Source organism: Podarcis muralis, chromosome 4 (genome assembly GCF_964188315.1).
Source record: "Podarcis muralis chromosome 4, rPodMur119.hap1.1, whole genome shotgun sequence".
NCBI classification, from domain to species: Eukaryota; Metazoa; Chordata; class Lepidosauria; order Squamata; family Lacertidae; genus Podarcis; species Podarcis muralis.
Window position 1 is genome coordinate 5,306,868 of NC_135658.1, and position 21,875 is coordinate 5,328,742.

At 48.1% G+C, this 21,875-nt stretch overlaps 1 protein-coding gene across 3 annotated transcripts in view; it reads right to left on the reverse strand.

Annotated features, from left to right (window-relative positions):
• Positions 1–2,306: 2,306 nt before the first annotated feature.
• Positions 2,307–21,875, reverse strand: part of PDE2A (phosphodiesterase 2A) — a 379,843-nt gene continuing 360,274 nt past the window's right edge. For all 3 annotated transcript variants that reach the window (XM_028725795.2, XM_077926826.1, XM_077926827.1), the window contains 11 exons: positions 21,128–21,250; positions 20,364–20,434; positions 18,473–18,595; positions 17,459–17,546; positions 16,746–16,793; positions 16,307–16,381; positions 14,873–14,972; positions 13,072–13,184; positions 10,443–10,481; positions 8,434–8,540; positions 2,307–7,680 (listed from right to left, as the gene is read on the reverse strand). In XM_028725795.2, the coding sequence (XP_028581628.2) occupies positions 7,452–7,680; positions 8,434–8,540; positions 10,443–10,481; positions 13,072–13,184; positions 14,873–14,972; positions 16,307–16,381; positions 16,746–16,793; positions 17,459–17,546; positions 18,473–18,595; positions 20,364–20,434; positions 21,128–21,250 (1,116 nt within the window). In that variant the 3' untranslated portion in view covers positions 2,307–7,451. The remainder of the gene's footprint in view (positions 7,681–8,433; positions 8,541–10,442; positions 10,482–13,071; positions 13,185–14,872; positions 14,973–16,306; positions 16,382–16,745; positions 16,794–17,458; positions 17,547–18,472; positions 18,596–20,363; positions 20,435–21,127; positions 21,251–21,875) is intronic.

The window sequence follows — 21,875 nt, forward strand, 5'->3', positions numbered from 1 at the left end:
CTATATATTGTTGGGTTGAATCCAGGTTCAAGTTTTCCTTTGTATATAGTTTATTGTAAAATAATTTGAATTCATTTCTAATCTAGAGTCGAATATTTGTGAGCCACTGTTCATTTTTACAGAGCTGGTTCTATTTTGGAGATTTCGCTGTTTCAATTTATATGCTAATAATGTAGAATTTTTGTAACCAAATCCATATAATTTTTTATTTGAGTAGTGCATCGAGATGGATATTTTCTCAGTTCCTAATGCTTGCAATTCAAACCTTCCCTGCATTATGTTGCTGTATTTTTTTTCGTTTTGTTTCCAGTTCGTTTATGCATTTGCTCAAATTTAATTATCTATGCCATTAGAAAGTCTCTCATTTTTTTTTAATGCTTGTACTTAGGATTTCACCTCCAAGAAATGCCTTTAGGGTGCTAGTTTCTCATAAGGAGGTGCATTGACCCCCAACTTTCCTCTAGCATTTCCCTGAAAATTTTTGGGGTGCAGGAGAAGAGACAGAGGGAAGTGCAAATAAATTGCAATAAGGTAGGCATGTCCAAAGTCCGTTTCGGGGGCCTAATCTGGCCCCTGTGGCAGTTTATTTCCTGGGGTAAAATGGTAAAAAATGCTCAACAAGTTCAATCCCAAAAAAAGTTCAACAACTCTGGTTGGCCCTCACACATGTTCACTTCATTAAATCTGGCCCTCTTTGAAAAAAGTTTGGACACCCCTGCAATAAGGGAAAGGAAGGATTTTAGACAGAATGCATAGCAAAAGAAATAAGGGTTTAATAATGAAAATAAAGGGGATAATACAGTGGTACCTTGATTCTCAAACTCCTTTGTACTCAAACAACTTGGTACCCAAACACTGCAAACCCGGATGTACCGTGAGTTCCAGTTTGCGAACTTTTTTCGGAAGCTGAACATGCTCCGTTTTGAGTGTTACGCTTCCGATTTGAGTGCCACACTTCCATTTTGAGTGTTACGCTGAGGTCTGTCTGTTTTTGCCATTTATTTTGCGTTTTTGTTTTTGTGACTGTGCGGAACCCAGTTCAGCTACTGATTGATTGTGTGACTGCAGTACATTGTTTATTGCTTTCATTTTATGGATCCATGGTCTCATTAGATAGCAAAATCCACGTTAAATGTCTGTTTTAGGGGTTGTTTTTAAAAGTCTGGAACGGATTAATCCATTTTGTGTTCCTTTCTATGGGAAAGCGCGCCTTGGTTTTGGAACGGACTTTGGGTACGGATTAAATTTGAGAACCAAGGCACCACTGTAGAATGAAAGCAGATTCTTCCAGGTCCCAAGAGAAGCGGGCCTTCATAGCAGTTCGTCGTAATCTTGGCCAGCCACCTGCACCTCCACCCACTGTAACCAGGGGAACTCCCTGCTGCATGGGATAATAAAATGAAAAGCTCCACCCACCACCTTTCCCCTGGACTGTAAAACAACAACAACAACTCCTCTGTGTGGTGTAGTGATTAGAGTGCCAGAGACCAGGGTTCAAATCCCCCACTTGGGCTGGAATTTGGTCTTTGGCTGGTCACTGCCTCTCAGTTTGACCTACCTCACTGTGCTGGCCCCGTGGGTTACCCAAGAGGTGAGGTCCAAGTCCAGTCTGTGGTCAAAGGTGCAACGTGGAGGCAGTCCGTAGTAGCTGAAGCTGGGTGCAGGGCAGGGAGTTGGGTGAAGTTAGGAACAGGCTTGCAAGCAGGGAGCCAGGGCAGGTCAGGAGCTCAGGCAGGAACTAGCAACCAACAATGTTGCTCCCGCAACTTGGGACTGGGGCTGGCTGGCTTTTATCTGCCCCGAGGCATAGGGCGGCCCCGATCTGGTGACTCGCCTCTCCTGGCCTGGAGGCAAGCACTCCTCCTGCGGGAACTTAGTTCCCTCCGCCTCTCTGCCTTGAGCCTCTGCAGCTCAGGAGAGGCTGGAGGGTGACCGGACCCAGAGGCAACCTCAGCTTCCCCTGACGGGGCTGAGAGTGGAGCACCTGCAGGCAATGGGCTCTCCATCACCTCAGGAGCCAGAGCAGACTCAGCTGGTGCCTGCACCTGAGGATCCAGCACAGGTGAGGACCCTTCAGGCTCAAGCCCCAGCCCCGGCTCAGCTGGTTCTGGAGGCGGGGAATCCTGTGCAGGCTGGGATCCCTCAGGTTCAGCCTCCGAGTCCGAATCCCAGGCCATCACACTTGCAGAGTTGTTGCAGGGATTAAATTAGGAGGGTGGGAGGCCCATGTGCATTAACTTGAGCTCCTTGGAGAAAGGAGCAAGACGTGAATGCATTGAATAAATAAGGACCAGAGACTCCAGAGATCTGCATATGAAATTTATTAGGAAAAGAGAATCCTCGTTTTTGCCCCTTCACATCTATTCAGGGGAGGAAAAGGAGGCAGCCCAGCCCCCCTCCCAAAAAACCCAGAATGAATCAACTATCGTTAAGAAAAGACAGGAAAGCAAATTGGAAATATTTTTTAACACGGTCCCCCCCCCCCCGCCCCCACGCAAAGAGAATATCCCTACTGACCTGACTCTCTCAAACAGTATCTACATGTTGGGATATATATTGTGTATATATATATCTGCAGATACACACACACACACACACACACACACACACACGTGACAACACACCCACCCACATTAAAACCAGTAAGGATATGGCCGCAATGGGCAAACACCAGTGTCACACAGGACACCTCGGCGTTCCTCTTTGTGTTGCTGTTATTAAATACAGGACAACTATGCAGCAGGATTCGCACGGACACTCCTGTCACTCGCAGGGAGGCAGGGAGGGGCAGAGGATCGCCATTTTTATTATTATTTTTATTTTGTAATAAATGTGTAACACTTGAATGGTTCTCGGGAGCCCTTGCGTTGGTGTTTGAGTGAGAGAGGACTGATACCGAAAAAGACCCGTTTTTCCCAAAGATAGAAACTGGCAGTGATGACGGGAACCGGCCGATGCAGAAAGCCAAGGAAATCTCAGCAAAGATTCGTGTGAGCCACGTTGCGAAAGGGACCGTGCGCGAGTGGAAAATGAAACAGGCCAGAGAGAAAACGTGGGCATCCATTTGCCAACCAGGCGCCCTCCAGGTGTTATGTACTACAACGCCCATCAGCCCCTGCCAGCGCAGAGGACGATGGCTGAGGACGATGGTCGTTGTAGTCCCAAACTCCGGGTGGGCAAAGACTGGTCTAGCGCGTTAATGCCCGAGGCTGTAAAGATGACGTTGTCAAGGGACAGAGCTCAAATGTCCGATTGAGAATGTGAACTTTGACATTCCTGCATTGCAGGGGGTTGGACTACGTGGCCTCTGGAGGTCCCACCCAGCTCTACAATTCTGTGATTCAGAATGTCCAGAGTTTCAAACAAGATGGGTATGGAAGGGGGCTTTCTCTTCTTCAAGCGAAGGAGGAGGAGACCCCACTCTCTGACTTTGATACCCTTTTTGAAAACAGCTCATTTGAAAGTAGCTCGTTCCTGCTTTGCAAGGGGTACGACTAGATGAGTATTAGGGGGCCCTTTCGAGTAGACAAATTCTATGACGCTGCCAAAAAACTCGGCCGGTGCCCATTTATGCTCTTTCTCCGTGCCATGTTCCCTCTCTTTGCCCCCAAGGTGATTCTCGGCCTCATATTCCCACACTGCGATCGAACCTCCATGGCCCAGGTAAGCCACAGGACTTTCTTTGCAAACGCCTTGGCAAAAAGAAAGACACATGGACCGCCGTATCGCCAGCAGGCAGAGAGGGGCACACGGGGAGAAGGGAGGTGGTCTGGAGAAGTGCCAACATCTTTGGCGCAGATAGATGCAAAGAAAGCAGGGGAGGTGGTTTTCAGCGCCCACAAAACTTTCCCAAAGCAAGGCCAGTTTCAGCGTAGACCTGGTTTTTAAAATTTGGTATTTTGAAGGGAACCCACTCATGTGCTTTGGGCACTGGCGCAAGCCACCGGCTGCTGGCAAATGCAGGAGGGGAGGGAATTGCTCTTGAGTTCGAATCCTGCCCGCGCCTGGCTGGCACTGTGAGAAGAGGGTGCTGGACTAGATGGGCCATCGGTCTGGTCCAGCAGGTTCATCTTAGGTTCTTAAACAAGTTTTCAGGAGTGGCACCCTACAGCTATCATTTCCAGCTATTCATCACTTTGCTCTTGTCTTTGGTCCAGAGTGGAGACTCAAGCAAGGAAACATCTCTCTGCCCATCACTTTTAAGAGAAAGAGGGGAGAGGGTGGGAATCATGCTTCCTTAGCCCTGCTGCAACACGCCTCTCTGGCTTTGCTCCTCGTCCTGAGATTCTCTGCCAAGCGGCTTTCAAAATGGAAATTTAGTGAGCGCAAAAGGACTTCAGCAGCATCAGGAATGCAAATCACACCCTTCTTTTAGCCTGACATCCTTCAACCCAGAAGTCCCAGCCGTACTTGGGTGCTGGATAGTTAAACTATGGAACTCTCTGCCACTGGAGGCAGCGATGGCCACTGACCTAGATGGCTTTAAAAGAGGATCAGACAAATTCATGGAGGAGGCTATGGGTTCTGTTGATGCTATTCAACGCTGCATCAACAGAAGTCTAGTGTCCAGGTCAAGGGAAGTCATAGTCCAACTCTATTCTGCCTTGGTCAGACCACACCTGGAATACTGTGTCCATTTTGGGGCACCACAATTTAAGAAGGATGTTGACAAGCTGGAAAGTGTACAGAGGAAGGTGACCAAGATGATCCAGAGTCTGGAAACCAAGCCTGATGAGGAACGGTTGAAGGAGCTGGGTAAAGGTTTAGCCTGGAAAAGAGACTGAGACTGAGAGGAGATATGACAACCATCTTCAAATATCTCAAGGGCTGTCGCATGGAAGATGGAGCAAGTTTGTTTTCTCCTGATCTGGAGGGTAGGACCGGAACCCATGGCTTCAAGTTACAAGAAAGGAGAGTCTGACTCAACATGAGGAAGAACTTTCTGATGGCAAGAGCTGTTTGACAGTGGAACTGTCTCCCACAAGACCTGGTGGCCATCTCCTTCCTGGGAGGTTTTTATGCAGAGGTTAGAGGGCCATCTGTCATGAAGGATCCAGTTGAAATTCCTGCATTGGAGGGGGTTGGACTAGATGGCCCTGGGGGGTCCCTCCTGAATTCACACTTCTATGTTTCTATGAAATCGCACCCCTTCTTTGAGCCTGACATTCCTCAACCCAGAAGTCCCAGCCATATTTGGGTGTTGGATAGTTATCTATGGAACTCCCTGCCACAGGAGGCAACAATGACCACTATCCTAGATGGCTTTAAAAGAGGATTGGACAAATTTGTGGAGACAGCTATCAATGACTACTAGCCTCAATAGATGTGCTCTGCCTGCAAGGTTAGAGGCAGTGATGCTTCTGAACACCAGTTGCATTTGGCTTAGTGCGTCATCTGAAGCAGGGACAATAGTTGAGATCTCTCCACCTTAACAACCTGTAACCATAGGTCAAAACTTGGCTATAGATTGTGGTTATGGATAAGCAGGGGTGAGGGAGAAATTCAATTCACATTGCAAGGTGAATCTACTTAATTTACAGTTTCCGAAGCAATACATAAACTGAAGCGCAGCTGCCTTTCGAAATCTGCACTTCTCTGAATTTTGCAGATCCGCTCTCCAGCCAAGCGTTGCGTACGAAGATCCCCATGCTCAGGCGATGTGCGCTTCAAAATGTGTATATCGGTGAAAATAATTTACAAAAGTGCACGTTAGGCAAAATTGCATACAAAAATATTCACACGGGGGGGGGGGGAATCTGCGCTGAAATGGCAATGGCTTTTCACGAGGACGGTATTGCAAACTGATGTGGAAATGCAGGGAATTTAAGATGGGGGGGGGGGGTGAGAAATTAAGAGAAACTGGAATTGTCAGACTCGCCCATCCCCAGGGAGGAAACGCCTTAACCAAGATCCTGGGTTTGGATGGCATGCGAAGCCAAACCATGGTTTTGTTTTTATGCACCTGCTTAAGTAGCAAGTTTCCTGCATTGATTTCCCGGTCTGAGCTTTGTATTCTCCAGCAAACTCTTGCTTTCCCCATAACCTGCTAACACACTGCCCCACAAGCACCCGCAGCCCAGTCCATAAAGGTTTCAAATTGCCAACAGGACCCCTGCTACTGCTCCCACGGTGTCATGCAATTCAGGGCCTGCCAGGCACCGGAAGCTTGTTCTGGACCCAATCCCAGAACAGCAATACCTTTCCGGGGATGAAGAGGATGCCTGAGGAATTAACCTCCAAATTATTTGTAGAGGTGTCTAGGGTGGAAGAGAAGGCAGCCCATCACTGACTCGGCTGCTTGGGCCCTGTACTCCGAATGGCTTAGCAACCTGAAGGTCCAATGCCAGGAACGAGAACACAATATTTCAAAAGAAGAGGGAGAAGAAACTGGAAGCCTGAACTCAGTGAACCACGATTTGCTAAAGGGGTGGATGGATCTCCTTCGACTACAGACCTGGCTGGTTTGGTTCAGAATACTGAAAGAGAGAGGTGTCCTTTCAAGCCTAGAATTGGGCCAGAACAGGATTTCCCAAACTTGGATCTCCAGCTGTTTTTGGACTACAGTTCCCATCATCCCTGACCACTGGTCCTGCTTAGATGATGGGAGTTGTAGCCCAAAAAAAAGATGGCGACCCAAATTTGGGGAACTTTGGACTAGCTGGTCCTCAGGGTCTCTTCCAACTCTGCAATTCTGTGGTTCTCCTTTGGCAGCGGGGGGGGGGGGGAGTCTAAGTGCCAGATTCAACCCTGGCATCTCTAGGTAGACCCCTGGGTGGGTCACTGCCAGCCAGTGTGGGCATTACTGAGTGTGTGGGACCAGAGGTGCAAGACAGTAGTTCTATGTGAAACAGCTCTCAGCCTTGACTATGAGAAGGAATTGCATTTCTGGTTATAGGAGAGGGGGGGGTGAGGTGGGCTGCATTCTGCCGGGGCAGTTTTACCTGTTGCTGATCACATTTAGCATTTAAAGCCCTAAACGACTGTGCTACCAGAGTTGGGGAACACACGCACATCCCACCAGGCTACCCAAAGATGACTTTGCCTGACCAGACGCTGACGACGAGCAGGTGAGTCAAGTGGGTTGGGTGGTGTGGGGCAGGGGGGTCGTGCATTCATCCCACTCAACTGCGCAAGGAAGCTTAGAAACGACAGCAAGCTGGCAGGCTCCTAGTCCTCATGGAGGAAGCTGGTCTGCGAGGTGTTGCAGTGGGGTGGGGTGAGGTGTAGGTGTCTGGCAGGAGGAGCATGGAGAGTGGGGAGAGGGAGGTGGGTGGCGATGGAAGGAGATGCCTGCGGCGGGGAGAGCACATTGTATATATAAATAAGAAGAACCCCCTTTTTTTGTTTGTTTCCAAAATCAGCCCCGTTGTTTTCCCGGAAGGGAAAAGGGTTGCAAAGTTGCACTTGTGTGTGTCCGGATTCCTCCCCAAGCGGGGAGGTGCCTGGGGGCGTCATTCTGCCTCCATGTGCCCGTCTTCCGAGTCCAGGCACCCGTTCATCTTGAGGCCGTTGTTCTCGCCCATCGTTTGCAGGTCGTATTCCTCATCCAGAAAGTCCAGGGAGTTGTTGCTGGGGAGGCCGCGGATGGTGAACTTGTGCGAGACCTTCATCCAGTGCTCCCGGTTGCTGGCCACCCTCTCGTACAGCTCGGCTGACTTGGGGAAGAGGTCGTTGAGGACCCTGGGGGGGGGGGTGGGGGAGAAAGAGAGAGACAGAAGGTCCAACAACATCCATGTCAATGAACAAACACTCTGGAGTCGTTGCTATGAGCTGATAATAATAATAATAATACAGTCATACCTCGGGATACATGTGCTTCAAGTTAAGTATTTTTGGGTTGCACTCAAAATGACGTCATGCGTATGCACGGAAGCGGCGAAACGCGACCCACACGCGCGCAGACGCGGGTTGCGTTTGCTTCAGGAGGCGAATGGGGTTCCGGAATGGATCCCGTTCGCATCCCGAGGTACCACTGTAATAATAAATTTTATTTATACCCCGCCCTCCCCAGCCAAGACCAGGCTCAGGGTGGCTAACACCCGATATAAAACCAAAGTTGAAATACAACTTAAAAACAACATTAAAATGCAGCCTCATTTCAGTAGAAACTCAAATCAAAAACTTTTTGGGGATGAAAACGTCAAATCTTCACCAAGGCCAACTATCCAGACTGGTCCTACATGGGCCAGAAAAAAGCCAGGGAAGTCCCCAAATAGGAGTTCCATCACAGAAGGAGAAAGGAAAGAGGGGGAGGGAATCAAGTTGATTCCAAGCCAAAGGCCAGGTGGAACAACTCTGTCTTGCAAGCACCTGCAGAAAGAAATCAGATCCCACAGAGATAACCAGAGCATGCACCACTCTGGCCAGACAGAGCTTTACTCCAGATTGCAGCCCCCTCCCTCCACAATCCTCTCCCGCCCCCCAAGCACTCACTTGTAGATGGGCATGGCAATGTGCTCCATGAAGCTGATCTGCAGCTCCGGGATGTAGGCTTTCTCTCGGTCCATCATCTCCATCGGCCGGTTGCCCATGGCCTTCTCCTGCAGAGAAATCGGGTTGTTCAAGTCAACAAGGCACAGCTCACTTCCCTGCTTTCCTGTGAGCCCAGAGAGCTGAGGAATGACCCCCACCTGACTTTCCACACTCTTGGGGAGAAACAGAGAGCCTACCCCCTCCATTTGTTGAACCCTAGCGCCCATCAGCCCCGGCCAGAATGGATGCTGTAGTCCAGCAACAACTGGATCACAAAAGGCTCCCCTTTCTTGCACCATGGAAGAATCAACGGACTCCCTTGGAAGATCATGAAGTCTCCTTCATTGGAGGTTTTTAAACAGAGCTTGGATGTCCATCTGTCCGGGATGCATTAGCCATGATTCTTGCATTGCAGTGGGTTGGGCTAGATGACCCCTGAGGTCCCACCCAACTCTAGAATTCTGTGACTCTCCGGTCTTTCCAAATCCAGCCCAGAGCCGGAGATAATTCTCAGTCGTTTTTGAATGTGGAGACATCATTGCAATGTTTCCATGTGATGCTGCAATGCAGGAGCACTCTTGAGAGCATGGATGAGTTGAGATCGTAACTCATCAAATGCCCTGGTCTGGATGTGCTTAACTAAATTCATACGAATCCCAAGTTGGGGGGGAGGGGATTATGTCTAAGGTGAAGAGAGCCCTGCCTCAGCAACACGGTCTTCAAAAAACGCTGCAGACGAGCATCTCCTGCGAGTGAAACGATGTCTCTAATTTCACTGTCCGTGGAAAACCTAAGGATGTACATACTGCTCTGTAACCAAATGTCTCTGAGAAGTTTGTAGTAGTAGTAGTAGTAGTAGTAGTAGTGGTGGTAATAATAATTATTATTTATTATTTATATCCCACCCATCTGGCTGGGTTTCCCCAGCCACTCTGGATGGCTTCCAATCGAATATTAAAAACAATACAGCATCAGACATTAAAAACCTCCCTAAACAAGGCCTTTCAGTTGTCTTTTAAAGTAAAATAGTTGCTTATTGCCTTGGCATCTGGTGGGAGGGTATTCCACAGGGTGGGCGCCACCACCGAAAAGGCCCACTGCCTGGTTCCCTGTAACCTCACTTCTGGCAGCGAGGGAACCGCCAGAAGGCCCTCGCTGCTGGACCTCAGTGTCCGGGCTGGATGCTCTTTTGGGTATACTGGACCGAGGCCGTTTAGGGCTTTAAAGGTCAGCACTAAAGCTTTGAATTGTGCTTGGAAACGTACTTACAAAACCCTGAAAGTTAAACTTCCTGGAACGAATACAAGCTCAGAGGCAGAGAAAGATCTGCCATCACCCAGTGTTGAAACAGGAGTTTACTGTTGCAATGCACAGCCAGAGAAGTGTTTCTGGTGCTGCCGAGCCTCCTGGTTGCCTGGTTTGGAATCCAAACCTTTGCAACTCAGAAAGCTTCCAACTGGAGAGGTTCAGGAGGACCCAAAAGTTCTCTCCCGGTTCAGATTGTCATCTAATTCTTTCCCTCTCGTTTCCCCATCTAGGATCTGCAGCAATAGGAGAAGTGGGAGCAGGCAAGGTCTTTCCCCCAGCATACTCTCCATCTCTCCTTGTCAGCTTAGATTATGCTTAGCAAGATCCCGGGCACCCTGGGAAATCTGATTTTCCCAGGGCACCCGATGTTCTTTCTACGAGGGAGATCTGGGATCTGCAGCAGCAAGTGGAAACAGGGAAGAAGCTTTCCTCCTCAGCACACTCTCCCTCTCTCCTTGACAGCTTGGATGAGGTTTAGCGGCATTCCGGGCACCCTGGGAAATCTGATTTTCCCAGGGCACCCGATGTTCTTTCTACAATTGGGACCTCCCCACCACCGTTCTTAGCTCTGTCAGGCCTGGTAAGGGTCAGCAAGGATTTGGGCAAGGGGCTTATGGGGGGGGGGGTGTACATGCATGTCTCAGGAGAGTTTTCTTACGTACCAGATCTCCTTGGGAGAAGAACTCCTTGTAGATCAACTCCTGGAAAGCAAAAGTCACGGATTAGGCAAGTTTTAATTAATTTCCTCAACGTGAAGTCATCTGGTCACCTTCTTCCCTGGTCAGGCGAGTCAGCACCCTTGGCGGTATGTGCCCCCGACTGTTTGCCCAAATTTCAGCCTTCAATTCCGACCTTTGGTACACGCTACCCACAACTGTTTCCTCTGCCTGGCAGTGGAGCCCCAGAGTCTTGGGAAGGTTTTTTTAATAATAATAATAATAATAATAATAATAATAATAATAATAATAATTATATCCTGCCCTGCCCTTCCCAGTTCAGAAAACCGGGCCCAGAGTGGCTAACAAGAAATTTAAAACACGTAATTGATACTACAAAAAAACAGCATAAAATACAGTATAAAACGTGAATAACAATAAATTCAGAATTCAAAAATCAATTTAGGGGGGAAATCCATCCAATAAACATTAGATGATCACCAGGGCTAGCAGGCTAAATTAGTCCTATTTGGGCCAGAGAGGAGACCAGGGGAGAATTAGCTGTGGGATCCCAGAGCGGGGATTCATAAAAAGGGGAGAGGGAGGGAGGGAAGGAAGGGGAATAAAAGATCAGGCTAAGTTCAAATTAAAGGCCAGGCGGAATAGCTCTGTCTTACAGGCCCTGCGGAAGGAGGTTAAATCCTGCAGGGCCCTGTTCTCATGGGACAGAGCATTCCACCAGGTCAGAGCCTTTTAAAAACAGAGATGCTGTGATTTAACCTGGCACATTCTGCATGCAAAATTCAAACTACTAGTACAGCGTCAATATGGTTCAAACAATATCCAAGGATCCCTAAGCAATTAGGGTAACTCCTTTTCTAACCTCCTGGCAGCAGTGCAACAGGTAAAGCTTTTCTAGGCATGGAGAAACAGGCACCCAGATTTCTGTGGGAAACTCGCGGTCCAACAGCACCCTACCCTCTTCTGCGCTTTCCAGCAAAATTAAGTTAAACAGCAAAATTAAAGTACAACTGCCTCTGACTATACAGACAGAGCATAGCCTCTCTCATGGCTTGCAGCCACCAATAGCCTGGTTCTCCTTCAATAAATTGTTTAATCTTCTTTTGAAGCTTTCCATGGTGGTGGCTATCACTGCTTCCTGTGGCAGGGAGTTCCACAGGCATCGTTTTGCTTTTAATTTGCACACCGCCTTTCTATATTGATACGCACGAGGCGGTTTACAAGCTGCAAAAAGCAACAACAAAATGGGCAGCAAAGAACACACACTTAATAACAATACAGTGGTGCAAATGCTTTGGTTCTCAAACTCTGGAAACCCAAAGTAAGTGTTCCGGTTTTAGAACGATTTTTGGAAGCTGAACGTCCAATGCGGCTGTCGGCTATTGTTTCCCAGGCGCCTGCACCAATCAGAAGCTGCGCCTTGGTTTTCGAACATTTTGGAAGTCAAACGGACTTCCATAACAGATTAAGTTTGGCGCTTTTGTTTTTGCTATTTATTTTGCGTTTTTGTTTTTCAGGCTTTTGCGGTTAATTTGTTTTTGTGACTGTGTGGAACCCAGTTCAGCTACTGATTGATTGATTATGTGACTGCAGAAATGGATAAAAGCCCCCCATCCAAACAATGACTATCATCAGTGCAGGGAAGGAAAAAAATAATTTTTCACTTTTATCATCTACAATACTGTCTTATTCATTTTCTCGGCCAATAAAGCGAGATGAGCGCCACAACCCCAGAGTCGTCCACGACCGGACCTAATGGTCAGGGGTCCCTTTAACTTTATCTTTCATTGATTATTGCTTTCATTTTATGGATCAGTGGTCTCGTTAGATAGTAAAATTCATGTTAAATTGCTGTTTTAGGGGTTGTTTTTAAAAGTCTGGAACGGATTAATTCTTTTGCATTACTTTCTATGGGAAAGTGCACCTTGGTTTTGGAATGCTTTGGTTTTGGAACGGGCTTCTGGAATGGATTAAGTTTGAGAACCAAGGTACCACTGTAGATAAAAGCCACAATAACTTTAAAATAAACAACTTATATCAAATAAAGCAATATTCAGTAATCCATTAGAACATAATAGTAAGCAGCAAAATGACATATCAGCAAATAACAGTGAAACAGTTTACACTTACCAATTCCTATAAATTATAATCAATAAGAATATTGGCAAGTCACAAGGCACAAAATACCACAAAACTTACAGAAAGAAATCCTGAATCTTCCAACATTCCCCGAGTTCTTGTGCAGGCACAGGCAAACTCGGCCCTCCCAATATTTTGGGACTACAACTCCCATCATCCCTGACCACTGGTCATGTTAGCTAGGGATGATGGGAGTTGTAGTCCCAAAAAACATTGGGAGGGCCGAATTTGCCTATGCCTGAGAGGCAGAAAAACCTTTCTGTTCCTGACACGTCAAGCATGATTTTACACACCTCTGACTCGCCTTTCCCCAGAATTGAAAAAACCCTGGAGGTGGCGACCATTCCTCATGAGGATGCAGAGGTGAGAAGGCTACCTTGTCATGTATGATCTGGTTGAGATTCCTGCATTTCAGGGGGCTGGACTGGATGACTCTGGGGGCCCCCCTTCCAACTCTACAGATTCCCACACTCACCGCGATCTTGCGGGTGGTCTTCCAGCCTTTGGTCTGGTCCGAGAGGTCGCACGAGGTCATGAGGAGGCAGAGCAGGAGGCTGTGGTGCTGCTTGTTTTTGGGGTCGTAGCCAACTGGAAAGGGCGAGAGATGGAGGAGGTCTCCTTTTTTTGGACTCCGCAGAGACAGCACAAGGCCAGCGAGACCCTCTGCCCAAAGAAACGAGGCCTGGAAGGTGTGGGGTCTCTGTTCTATCCCCCCCAATAGCCCTTAGGAGAATCACACCTTGGTTTTAAACGCACTGTAAGGTAGTTTCAGGGACATGGGTGGTGCTGTGGGTTAAACCACAGAGCCTAGGACTTGCCGATCAGAAGGTCGGCGGTTCGAATCCCTGCGATGGGGTGAGCTCCCGTTGCTCGGTCCCTGCTCCTGCCAACCTAGCAGTTTGAAAGCACGTCAAAGTGCAAGTAGATAAATAGGTACCGCTCCGGCGTGAAGGTAAACGGCGTTTCCGTGCGCTGCTCTGAATCGCCAGACGCGGCTTAGTCATGCTGGCCACATGACCCGGAAGCTGTACGCCGGCTCCCTCGGCCAATAAAGCGAGATGAGCGCCACAACCCCAGAGTCGGTCACGACTGGACCTAATGGTCAGAGGTCCCTTTACCTTTACCTTAAGGTAGTCTCTATGGAAGTATATTGTATTTAATTATGGAAGTATCAGAGTTTTTAGGGGGTTAACCAGGCTGGGATAGCTGGGATAGCAGGCTGCTTGGTTTTTGAATGTCTTATGTAGATTTTTCAATTTTGTTGTTCTGTATGGGACAATGACAATAAAGATTATCGTATCGTAAGGGATTCAGAATCACACTCCATTGTGTGTGATTGAACCCCCCCCCCCAAAAAAAAAACCCCCAGACCTGGGTAAAAATAAGTATTTGGGCCACAGGAAGAAAGCAGCTATTGTCAGAAACATGGGATCTGGTCCTGCATTGTGGGGGGGGGGGGGTTGGACTAGATGACCCCGGGTCCCTTTCATCTCTCCGTCCCACGACATGGGAAAAGTAATCACTTTTGGGAAAGAGGGCCATGAAGATTTCTAATGCAGAAAGACTGGAAATCTAAAGAAAATATAAGCCATTATAGGAACTTTTGTTACTTCTGATTAGATGTTATTTTTATTAGATTATTTTGTGATTTTTTTCTCTTTTGTTTCAAAAAATGCTTTTTAATGTTGTATTTCAAATTGCTGCAACCTGCCCCGGGTCCTTAGCATAAAGGGCAGGTAATAAATAATAATATTATTAATAGCATGAGACTCTTAATCCCAAGGTTGTGGGTTCAAGCGCCACATTGGGTGAAATATTCCTGCATGACAGGCTGGATGACCCACAGGGTCCCTTCCAACTCTACAATTTTTTTTTATTCCATGATTTGGTGCTTCAAAATCTGGTTTCTTTAGGACTTTGCCTTTGTTTTCTTTCTAGCTCTCGTGCCCCTAGGGATGTGTCTGAAAAGACGAAGGTGGAGAGAGCAGAGTCTTTTAAGTTTTTGTGTGTTACTGGAAACCCAGGTTAACTTCTTCTATGGTTCATACCTAATATTTCCTGTGGGCTAGACTGAATTGTGTATTCGAAGGAATACACTTCAACACAAGAAAGCCAACAGATCCCAGCCCCGGGTTCTGTTTCCTTGTCATAAGACAGGAAGAAGTTGTTTGTGTGTGAGAGTTTGTATCCTTTATGTAGGGAGACTCCCTTCCAACTTTAGAAATCTGGTGGCCATGCCCTTCACATCTGGCTCCACCTGGCGGACCCCTGGTTACCTTCTGCCATTTTCTGGAGGTCTTTGAAGATCCTCAGGTGGTGAGCAAGGTCTGTAGCCAGGATAATGTCTCTCATCAAGTCCAGCATCCTTTGGTAATCCTATTGGGGCAATAAGACTGGAAGTTGTGGGGTGTGACATCACCAAAGCAGTCAAGTACAACATTCCCTGTTTGCCCAGAGTGGACACACAGGGGAATGTTGCTCCAGCCAGGAGGACTTCCTGTCACACCTGGTCCAGAGCATCCTCCCCCTGTGTGTGACCAGGTAGATGGACGTGACCCTGGGAGACCCTATAAAGGCGCTGGTCACGCAGCCATCTTCCCCTTACTCTCTTGCTTATTCTTACTCTTGATGCCTTTTGCTGTCTGCTTACTCTGGAAATTTCTACACATCACTTGGGAAGACAGGCGAACTAATGCCAGTGTACTGGAAGAAGCAAAGATCACCAGTGGCAAAGCAATGATTCTTCAACATCTACTTTGTTGGACTGGTCATTTTGTGCGGATGCCTGATGATTGTCTTCCAAAGCAACCACTCTATTCCGAACTTAAAAATGGAAGGCTTAATACCGGTGGTCAACAAAAGAGGTTCAAAGACTCTCTCAAGGCAAATTCAAAAAAATGTAGTATAAACACCAACAATTGGGAAACACTGGCCTGCGAGCACTCCAACTGGAGAACAGCCAGTGTGGTGTAGTGGTTAAGAGCAGTGGACTTGTAATCTGGTGAACCGGGTTCGATTCCCCACTCCTCCACCTGCAGCTGCTGGGTGACCTTGGGCTAGTCACACTTCTCTGAAGTCTCTCAGCCCCACTCACCTCACAGAGTGTTTGTTGTGGGGGAGGAAGGGAAAGGAGAATGTGAGCCGCTTTGAGACTCCTTCGGGTAGTGATAAAGCGGGATATCAAATCCAACCTCTTCTTCTTCTTCTTCTTTTCCAAGGAATCACAGACAGGAAGACTGAGAGGTGATGATAGGAGAGCCATCTTCAGATATCTTAGGGGCTGTTGCATGGAAGATGGAACACGCTTCTGCTCCATGGCTTTGAGTCACAAGGAAGGCGATTCCGACCAAATATTAGGAAGAACTTTCTGGCCGTGAGAGCCATTTGACCGCGGGACGGACTTCCCCGGAAGGCGGTGGAGTCTCCTTCCTTGGAGTCAGGATGTGGGTGGACATCTCTCAAGGATGCTTTAGCTGTGATTCCTGGTCCCTTCCAACTTTTCAATTCTATATGACACCCTCCTGAACTTATGTCAGCTGCCGGTGACACACGAGACAGCTGCCAGTCATGCTGGCTGAGGCTGATGAGAGTGCACCAGGTCCTGGAGTGCACCAGGTTGGAGATGACAGAGTGTCGAGAAATGACTGGCTTTAACCATCAATGCTTTTTGCTATGAGACCCCGGGAACTGCTGACCCTCTTCTGACTCACCTTCCGAGAGAAATGATCGAAGATGTTGCAGCCGTGGGTGTTTAAGATGGCGATGGCCTGAGCAAAATGGTGCCTCTGTGCAAAGAGAAAAACACATCCTTTTAGTGTCCCGGTTCCAGCCCTCTGGAGAGCGCTACCACCAAGAAGGCCCTCTGCCGGGTTCCCTGTAACTTGGCTTCTTTCAGCGAGAAAACTGCCAGAAGGCCCTCGGAGCTGGACCTCAGTGTCCGGGCAGAATGATGGGGGTGGAGACGCTCCTTCAAACAAAAATATCTTCAGTAGGCGCCTAAACCACACGATGTGGGGCGCCTGTCTAATTTCAGCTGGCAACTGATTCCAGAGGGCTGGAACCTCAAGACTTTTATTTTCAAGAAGGAGCCAGTTTTCATGCATCCAGCCACTTCAAACTGCACGATATTAATATCTGTAATAGTTTTACCTCCATTACTGAGCCTTCTGAGCTGTACAGGGCAGCCAAGACCGATTTCTGAAAAGAGAGAAAATAAAGAGACATCAAGTCAGGGAACCCAAGGTAAAAAGGTAAAGGTACCCCTGCCTGTACGGGCCAGTCTTGACAGACTCTAGGGTTGTGCGCTCATCTCACTTAAGAGGCTGGGAGCCAGCGCTGTCCGGAGACACTTCCGGGTCACGTGGCCAGAGTGACGAAGCTGCTCTGGCGAGCCAGCACCAGCGCAGCACACGGAAACGCCGTTTACCTTCCCGCTATAAAGCGGTACCTATTTATCTACTTGCACTTGACGTGCTTTCGAACTGCTAGGTGGGCAGGAGCTGGGACCGAAAGACAGGAGCTCACCCCGCCGCGGGGATTCGAACCGCCGACCATACGATTGGCAAGTCCTAGGCACTGAGGTTTTACCCACAGCACCACCCGCGTCCCACTAGGGACGCGGGTGGCATCTCGAAGATAGGTTCTGCTTGAATATTTTTGTTTCCCCTTCACAGTGTTGCAAGGAATGTTCTTTCCGGCAGGGACACAGGCGTGTTTGGTTTGGAAAGACTGCAGAAACATTTTGAATTGGCGCCATCTGCCTTGTTATTTTGCATTTGTACGTTTGTTCTCGGGAGCCTTTTGGGCTAAAAGGTGACATATATATAAACCGCAATGCGGAATAAATAAATAAAAAATCATACCGAAGCCACCTGGAAGGAGTTGTTGGTGCCTCTGTGGTCCAGGTCGTGGCACATGCAGGAGATGAACAAAGCAAAGATTTCGATGTCTCTGTCAAAGAGAAAAAAAGGAAAACCCACGTATGAGCTGCGGAAGGGCTCTGAGATGCCTGGGCTGCTCCCAAATTTGGCAGTAGAGGAGGCACCCCATATGCAAACCAGCCCCAAGGGAGTTGGAGGTGGCATCTTCACTCAGCCTCCCCAACCTGGTGCCCCCCTGCCAACCAAGCACACCCTCAGATCCGAAGTATTTCATTTTCTTAAAGCAGAGGGGGAGGGGGCCTTGGCAAGTAGCCAGGGAACAGGGGAGCAAGATGTCAGTATTGGATTCGGAGTCAGGATGTGGGTCCTTAGCTCAGCTGGTAGAGCTTGAGATTCTTAATTTCAGGGTTATGGGTTTGAGCCCCATGACTGGTCATGTTGTGCGGATGCCTGATGATCGTCTTCCAAAGCAACTGCTCTATTCTGAACTTAGAAATGGAAAGCGTAATGCTGGTGGTCAACAAAAGAGGTTTAAAGACTGTCTCAAGGCAAATCTAAAAAAATGTAGTATAAACACCAACAACTGGGAAACACTGGGCTGTGAGCGCTCCAGTTGGAGAACAGCCTTGACCAAAGGTGTCATGGGCTTTGAAGACACTCGAACTCAGGACGCAAGGGAGAAACGTGCTAAGAGGAAGGCACGCTTGGCAAATTCACACCGTGATCAACTCCCGCCCGGAAACCTATGTCCCCACTGTGGAAGAACGTGTGGGTCCAGAATTGGCCTCCACAGTCACTTACGGACTCATTGTTAAAACCGTGTTTATGGAAGACAATCTTACTTGGCTACGAGGGATCGCCAAAGAAGAAGATACCCCACCAAGCTCCGCATCACCAGGACACCCTCCCCTGTCCCTGCCTCCATGCGCTCTGCAGCTGAACCCTGGCATAAACTCGGCCCCCCTCCCTTTGGCGAGCAAAGCATCGTCCACCTACTCCAAGTAATTGACCAGCTCCAGATTTTTGTAGAGCAGGTAGCAGAAGTGGGAGACAGAGAAGGCGTGGGTCCAGTTGTGGTATGGAGGGTCCCTGTATCCCTTTTTCACCATCAGGCAGAACCTGTTAGGAAACCCCCCCAAAAGAAGTCCATTGGTGAGAATGACACTAGCTATTTTCATTTTCATTTTCATTTAATAGATTTTGCACTCTGTTTGGTCATAACAAGAAGCCAACTACTAAGTAGTTTACATTCAATATACATTAAAATTCAGGATCAATTCAAACATTTAAAAAAACACCAAAGTTAGTCTATTCCTCCTCCCCCCCCAAATATTCACAATAAAATATAGTTCCATATTAATATACATGTCAGATGCACATGTCTGGGTAGGCATGCTCAAACAAAAAGGTGGGTTTTTTTAGCCAATGCTGAAAATACAGCAGCAAAAGGCCCTGATATCAATTGACAGGGAGTTGCGAAGCACAGGTGCTGCCACGCTGAAATACCAATTTTGTGCCACCCTTGGCTCCTTCTGAGGAAGCGTGCGGGATTTAAATGTATAATGAATTTATACATTTATACATTTGTAATAACGGTGATAAGTCTGGAGTGAAAATGATGTGGCACTCTGAAAAGCTCGGCGGGTGAAACCTAGCCATTTGCAAGACCGTTGTTCCTTTAAAAGTGGGCACCCCTTAAATTGCTCTTTCCAAATAACTGAGTCTGCACAGCCAGTTTCGGGAGTTTGGTTTGGGCGCTCTCGGTTGCAACCCAGGGGCCGGGCAAGCCCCAGCCTTCCTCCTCCCAGTGGCGGGCTGGAGAGTGGAGAGGCAGGCACTGGGGAGAGACCCAGGGCCGAGAGTTGAGTCTGGGGAAGAGCCTGACCATCGGTCGGAGTGCCGCAGCAGGCTCTTCTGCTGCAGGCGGCTCTGTGCCGCGAGTTCGGAGGCAACCGAGCCAGCGAAACGCTGAGGTGTCTGGCCGGCTCCATCCTCCTGCGTGCCTGGGACTGGGCAACCGGGGTGGGGGGCGCCAGGCGGATCTGTGCACCCCAGCGCCGCATATGCTTAAGACAGCCCTGGAGAGACCCTTGCCCCTTCTGCAGTTCCAAGGTTGTGGCTTATATGCTAAATGGTAATTCATGGACCAAATAGGTATCTAAAGTCATTTGCACATAACAAAATATGTATTTTATCAAAGTAACTGTTACAGCCAGTCCATGCAGAATGTAGGCACCCTATATATAGAAATGAGCAAACCAGTGATATTTGAGGGAGCAGGTGAGCAGGCGGGGCCCATGACTTCCATCACAGGAGCCTACACAACACAAAACACGGTTGCTGTATGGTTTTATTTTATGTGTTTTTTATCTTATATTTTGGAAATGTACAGTACATCCAGTTTTTTTCTTTAATTTTTTTGGGGGCCCCCCGAGAGAGTGGGGCCCTAAGCTATAGCATGTTTAGCTTATATGTAAATCGGGCACTACCTGCAGGTCTTTGGGAACCGGCTGGTGTTTGTTTTTAAGGAAAGTGCTTTTAATAGCACTGTGCTGTTTCTGTTTTTTGATGCTAACTGAGTTCAATTACCTTTTAATAAAGATCTTATACATTTCTGGTCTTTTGTATTTTATCTGTGTTGTTTTGTTTTAAGCCACCTCGAGTCCCAGTCTGGGGAAAAAGCTGAGTGCAAGCAACAGCTCAGTCGGCAGAGCATGAGACACTTAACCTCGAGGTCGTGGGTTCGAGCTTTACGTTGGGCAAAAAGATTGCAGAGGGTTGGACTAGATGACCCTTAGGGGTCCCTTCCAGCTCTACAATTCTGTGATTCTAATGTGTGAGTCTATGAAAGGGAGAGAGAAAAAAGGCAGACCTCTGGACATCCTACCTGACAAGGGTCTGGCGGTTGATTTTGTAGCTGCTGATGAAATTCATGTCCTGCAACATGCTCAGAATGGCCTGTGGAGAAGAGAGAGAGAGAGAGAGCGAAAGAGAGAGAGAGAGAGAGAGAGTATTCAGGAGGTGTGCAGAAGCAGCCAATCCCAACCTGATGCCCTCCTTTGGACTACAACTTCCATCAGCCTAAGAGGTAAAGGTAAAAAGGTAAAGGACCCCTGGACGGTTAAGTCCAGTCAAAGGTGACTATGGGGTTGCGGTGCTTATCTCGCTTTCAGGTGGGGAGCTGGCATTTGTCCACAGACAGGTTTCATGTGGCCAGCAGGACTAAACCGCTTCTGGTGCAACGGGACAATGATGGAAACCAGAGCGTATGGAAACGCCGTTTACCTTCCCGCCAGAGTGGTACCTATTTATCTACTTGCATTGGCATGCTTTTGAACTGCTAGGTTGGCAGAAGCTGGGACAGAGCAATGGGAGCTCACTCTGTTGCAGATATTTGAACTGCCAACCTTCTGATCAGCAAGCCCAAGGCTCAGGGGTTTAGACTACATCACCACCTTTGGACTACAACTCCCCTCAGCCTAAGAAAGCACAGAGGGCATATGCTGTATGGGTGGAGAGCTTCCTCACAAAATCTGGAGCCGATTTCTAAGGATCCCTGTATTTTGCCTTGTTTTGGAAAGTACAAAATAGGTACATCTCTCATTAAAATGCAAACCCAACTGAATTTCTCCTCTGCCCGCCAATGCTCACCATAGACGTGTCATCCTCCGGAAGGGAACGCGGGGTGTAGGTGAATTTGGCAAAGTTTGGGTCAATTTCTGAGACGGGCACGATTCCTTCGTCGAGGAGCTTGGTGTATTCATCATCTGAAACCTGGAAGACGAAGCAGCGCTTAGCTTTTCAAAAGGAAAAATAGCTGGTGCCGCCTTATTATTATTATTATTATTATTATTATGTGGAACAAGCTATTTTGAGGAGGAGAAATGGTGACGATCAAGACTGCCGGGGGTTAGACTAGATGACAATTGGAGTCCCTTTTCGACTCCACATGAAGATGTACCTGCAAACTGGCCACATTCCCAACTTTAAGCTAAACTGCCAACACTAAGTCACCTGTGTTAGTATGTTCATTTACCTGCTTACCAACACATATGCCAGCCTCTGCCAACCTGGTGCCCGCCGGAGGTTGTTGGAGCACAACTCCCCTTAGGCCCAGCCATGGTGGGTGTTGTAGTTCAACAATGCAAGGTGCCAGGTGAGCAGAGGCTGCCATAAGCTGAAATAGGATGACAGGAACCTAGGCAGCCGGCAGGTACAGAGTCAGAGCCATGGTCTATCCACCTAAGTATTTCCTAGTATGACTGGCAGCAGATTCCTGCATTGCAGGGGGTTGGACTAGATGACCCTCGGGGTCCCTTCCAAGCCTATGATTCTAACTCTCCAAGGTCTTCCCCAGCCCTACCTGGGCAGTTGGAGGATGGATGGTGGCTAACGGATT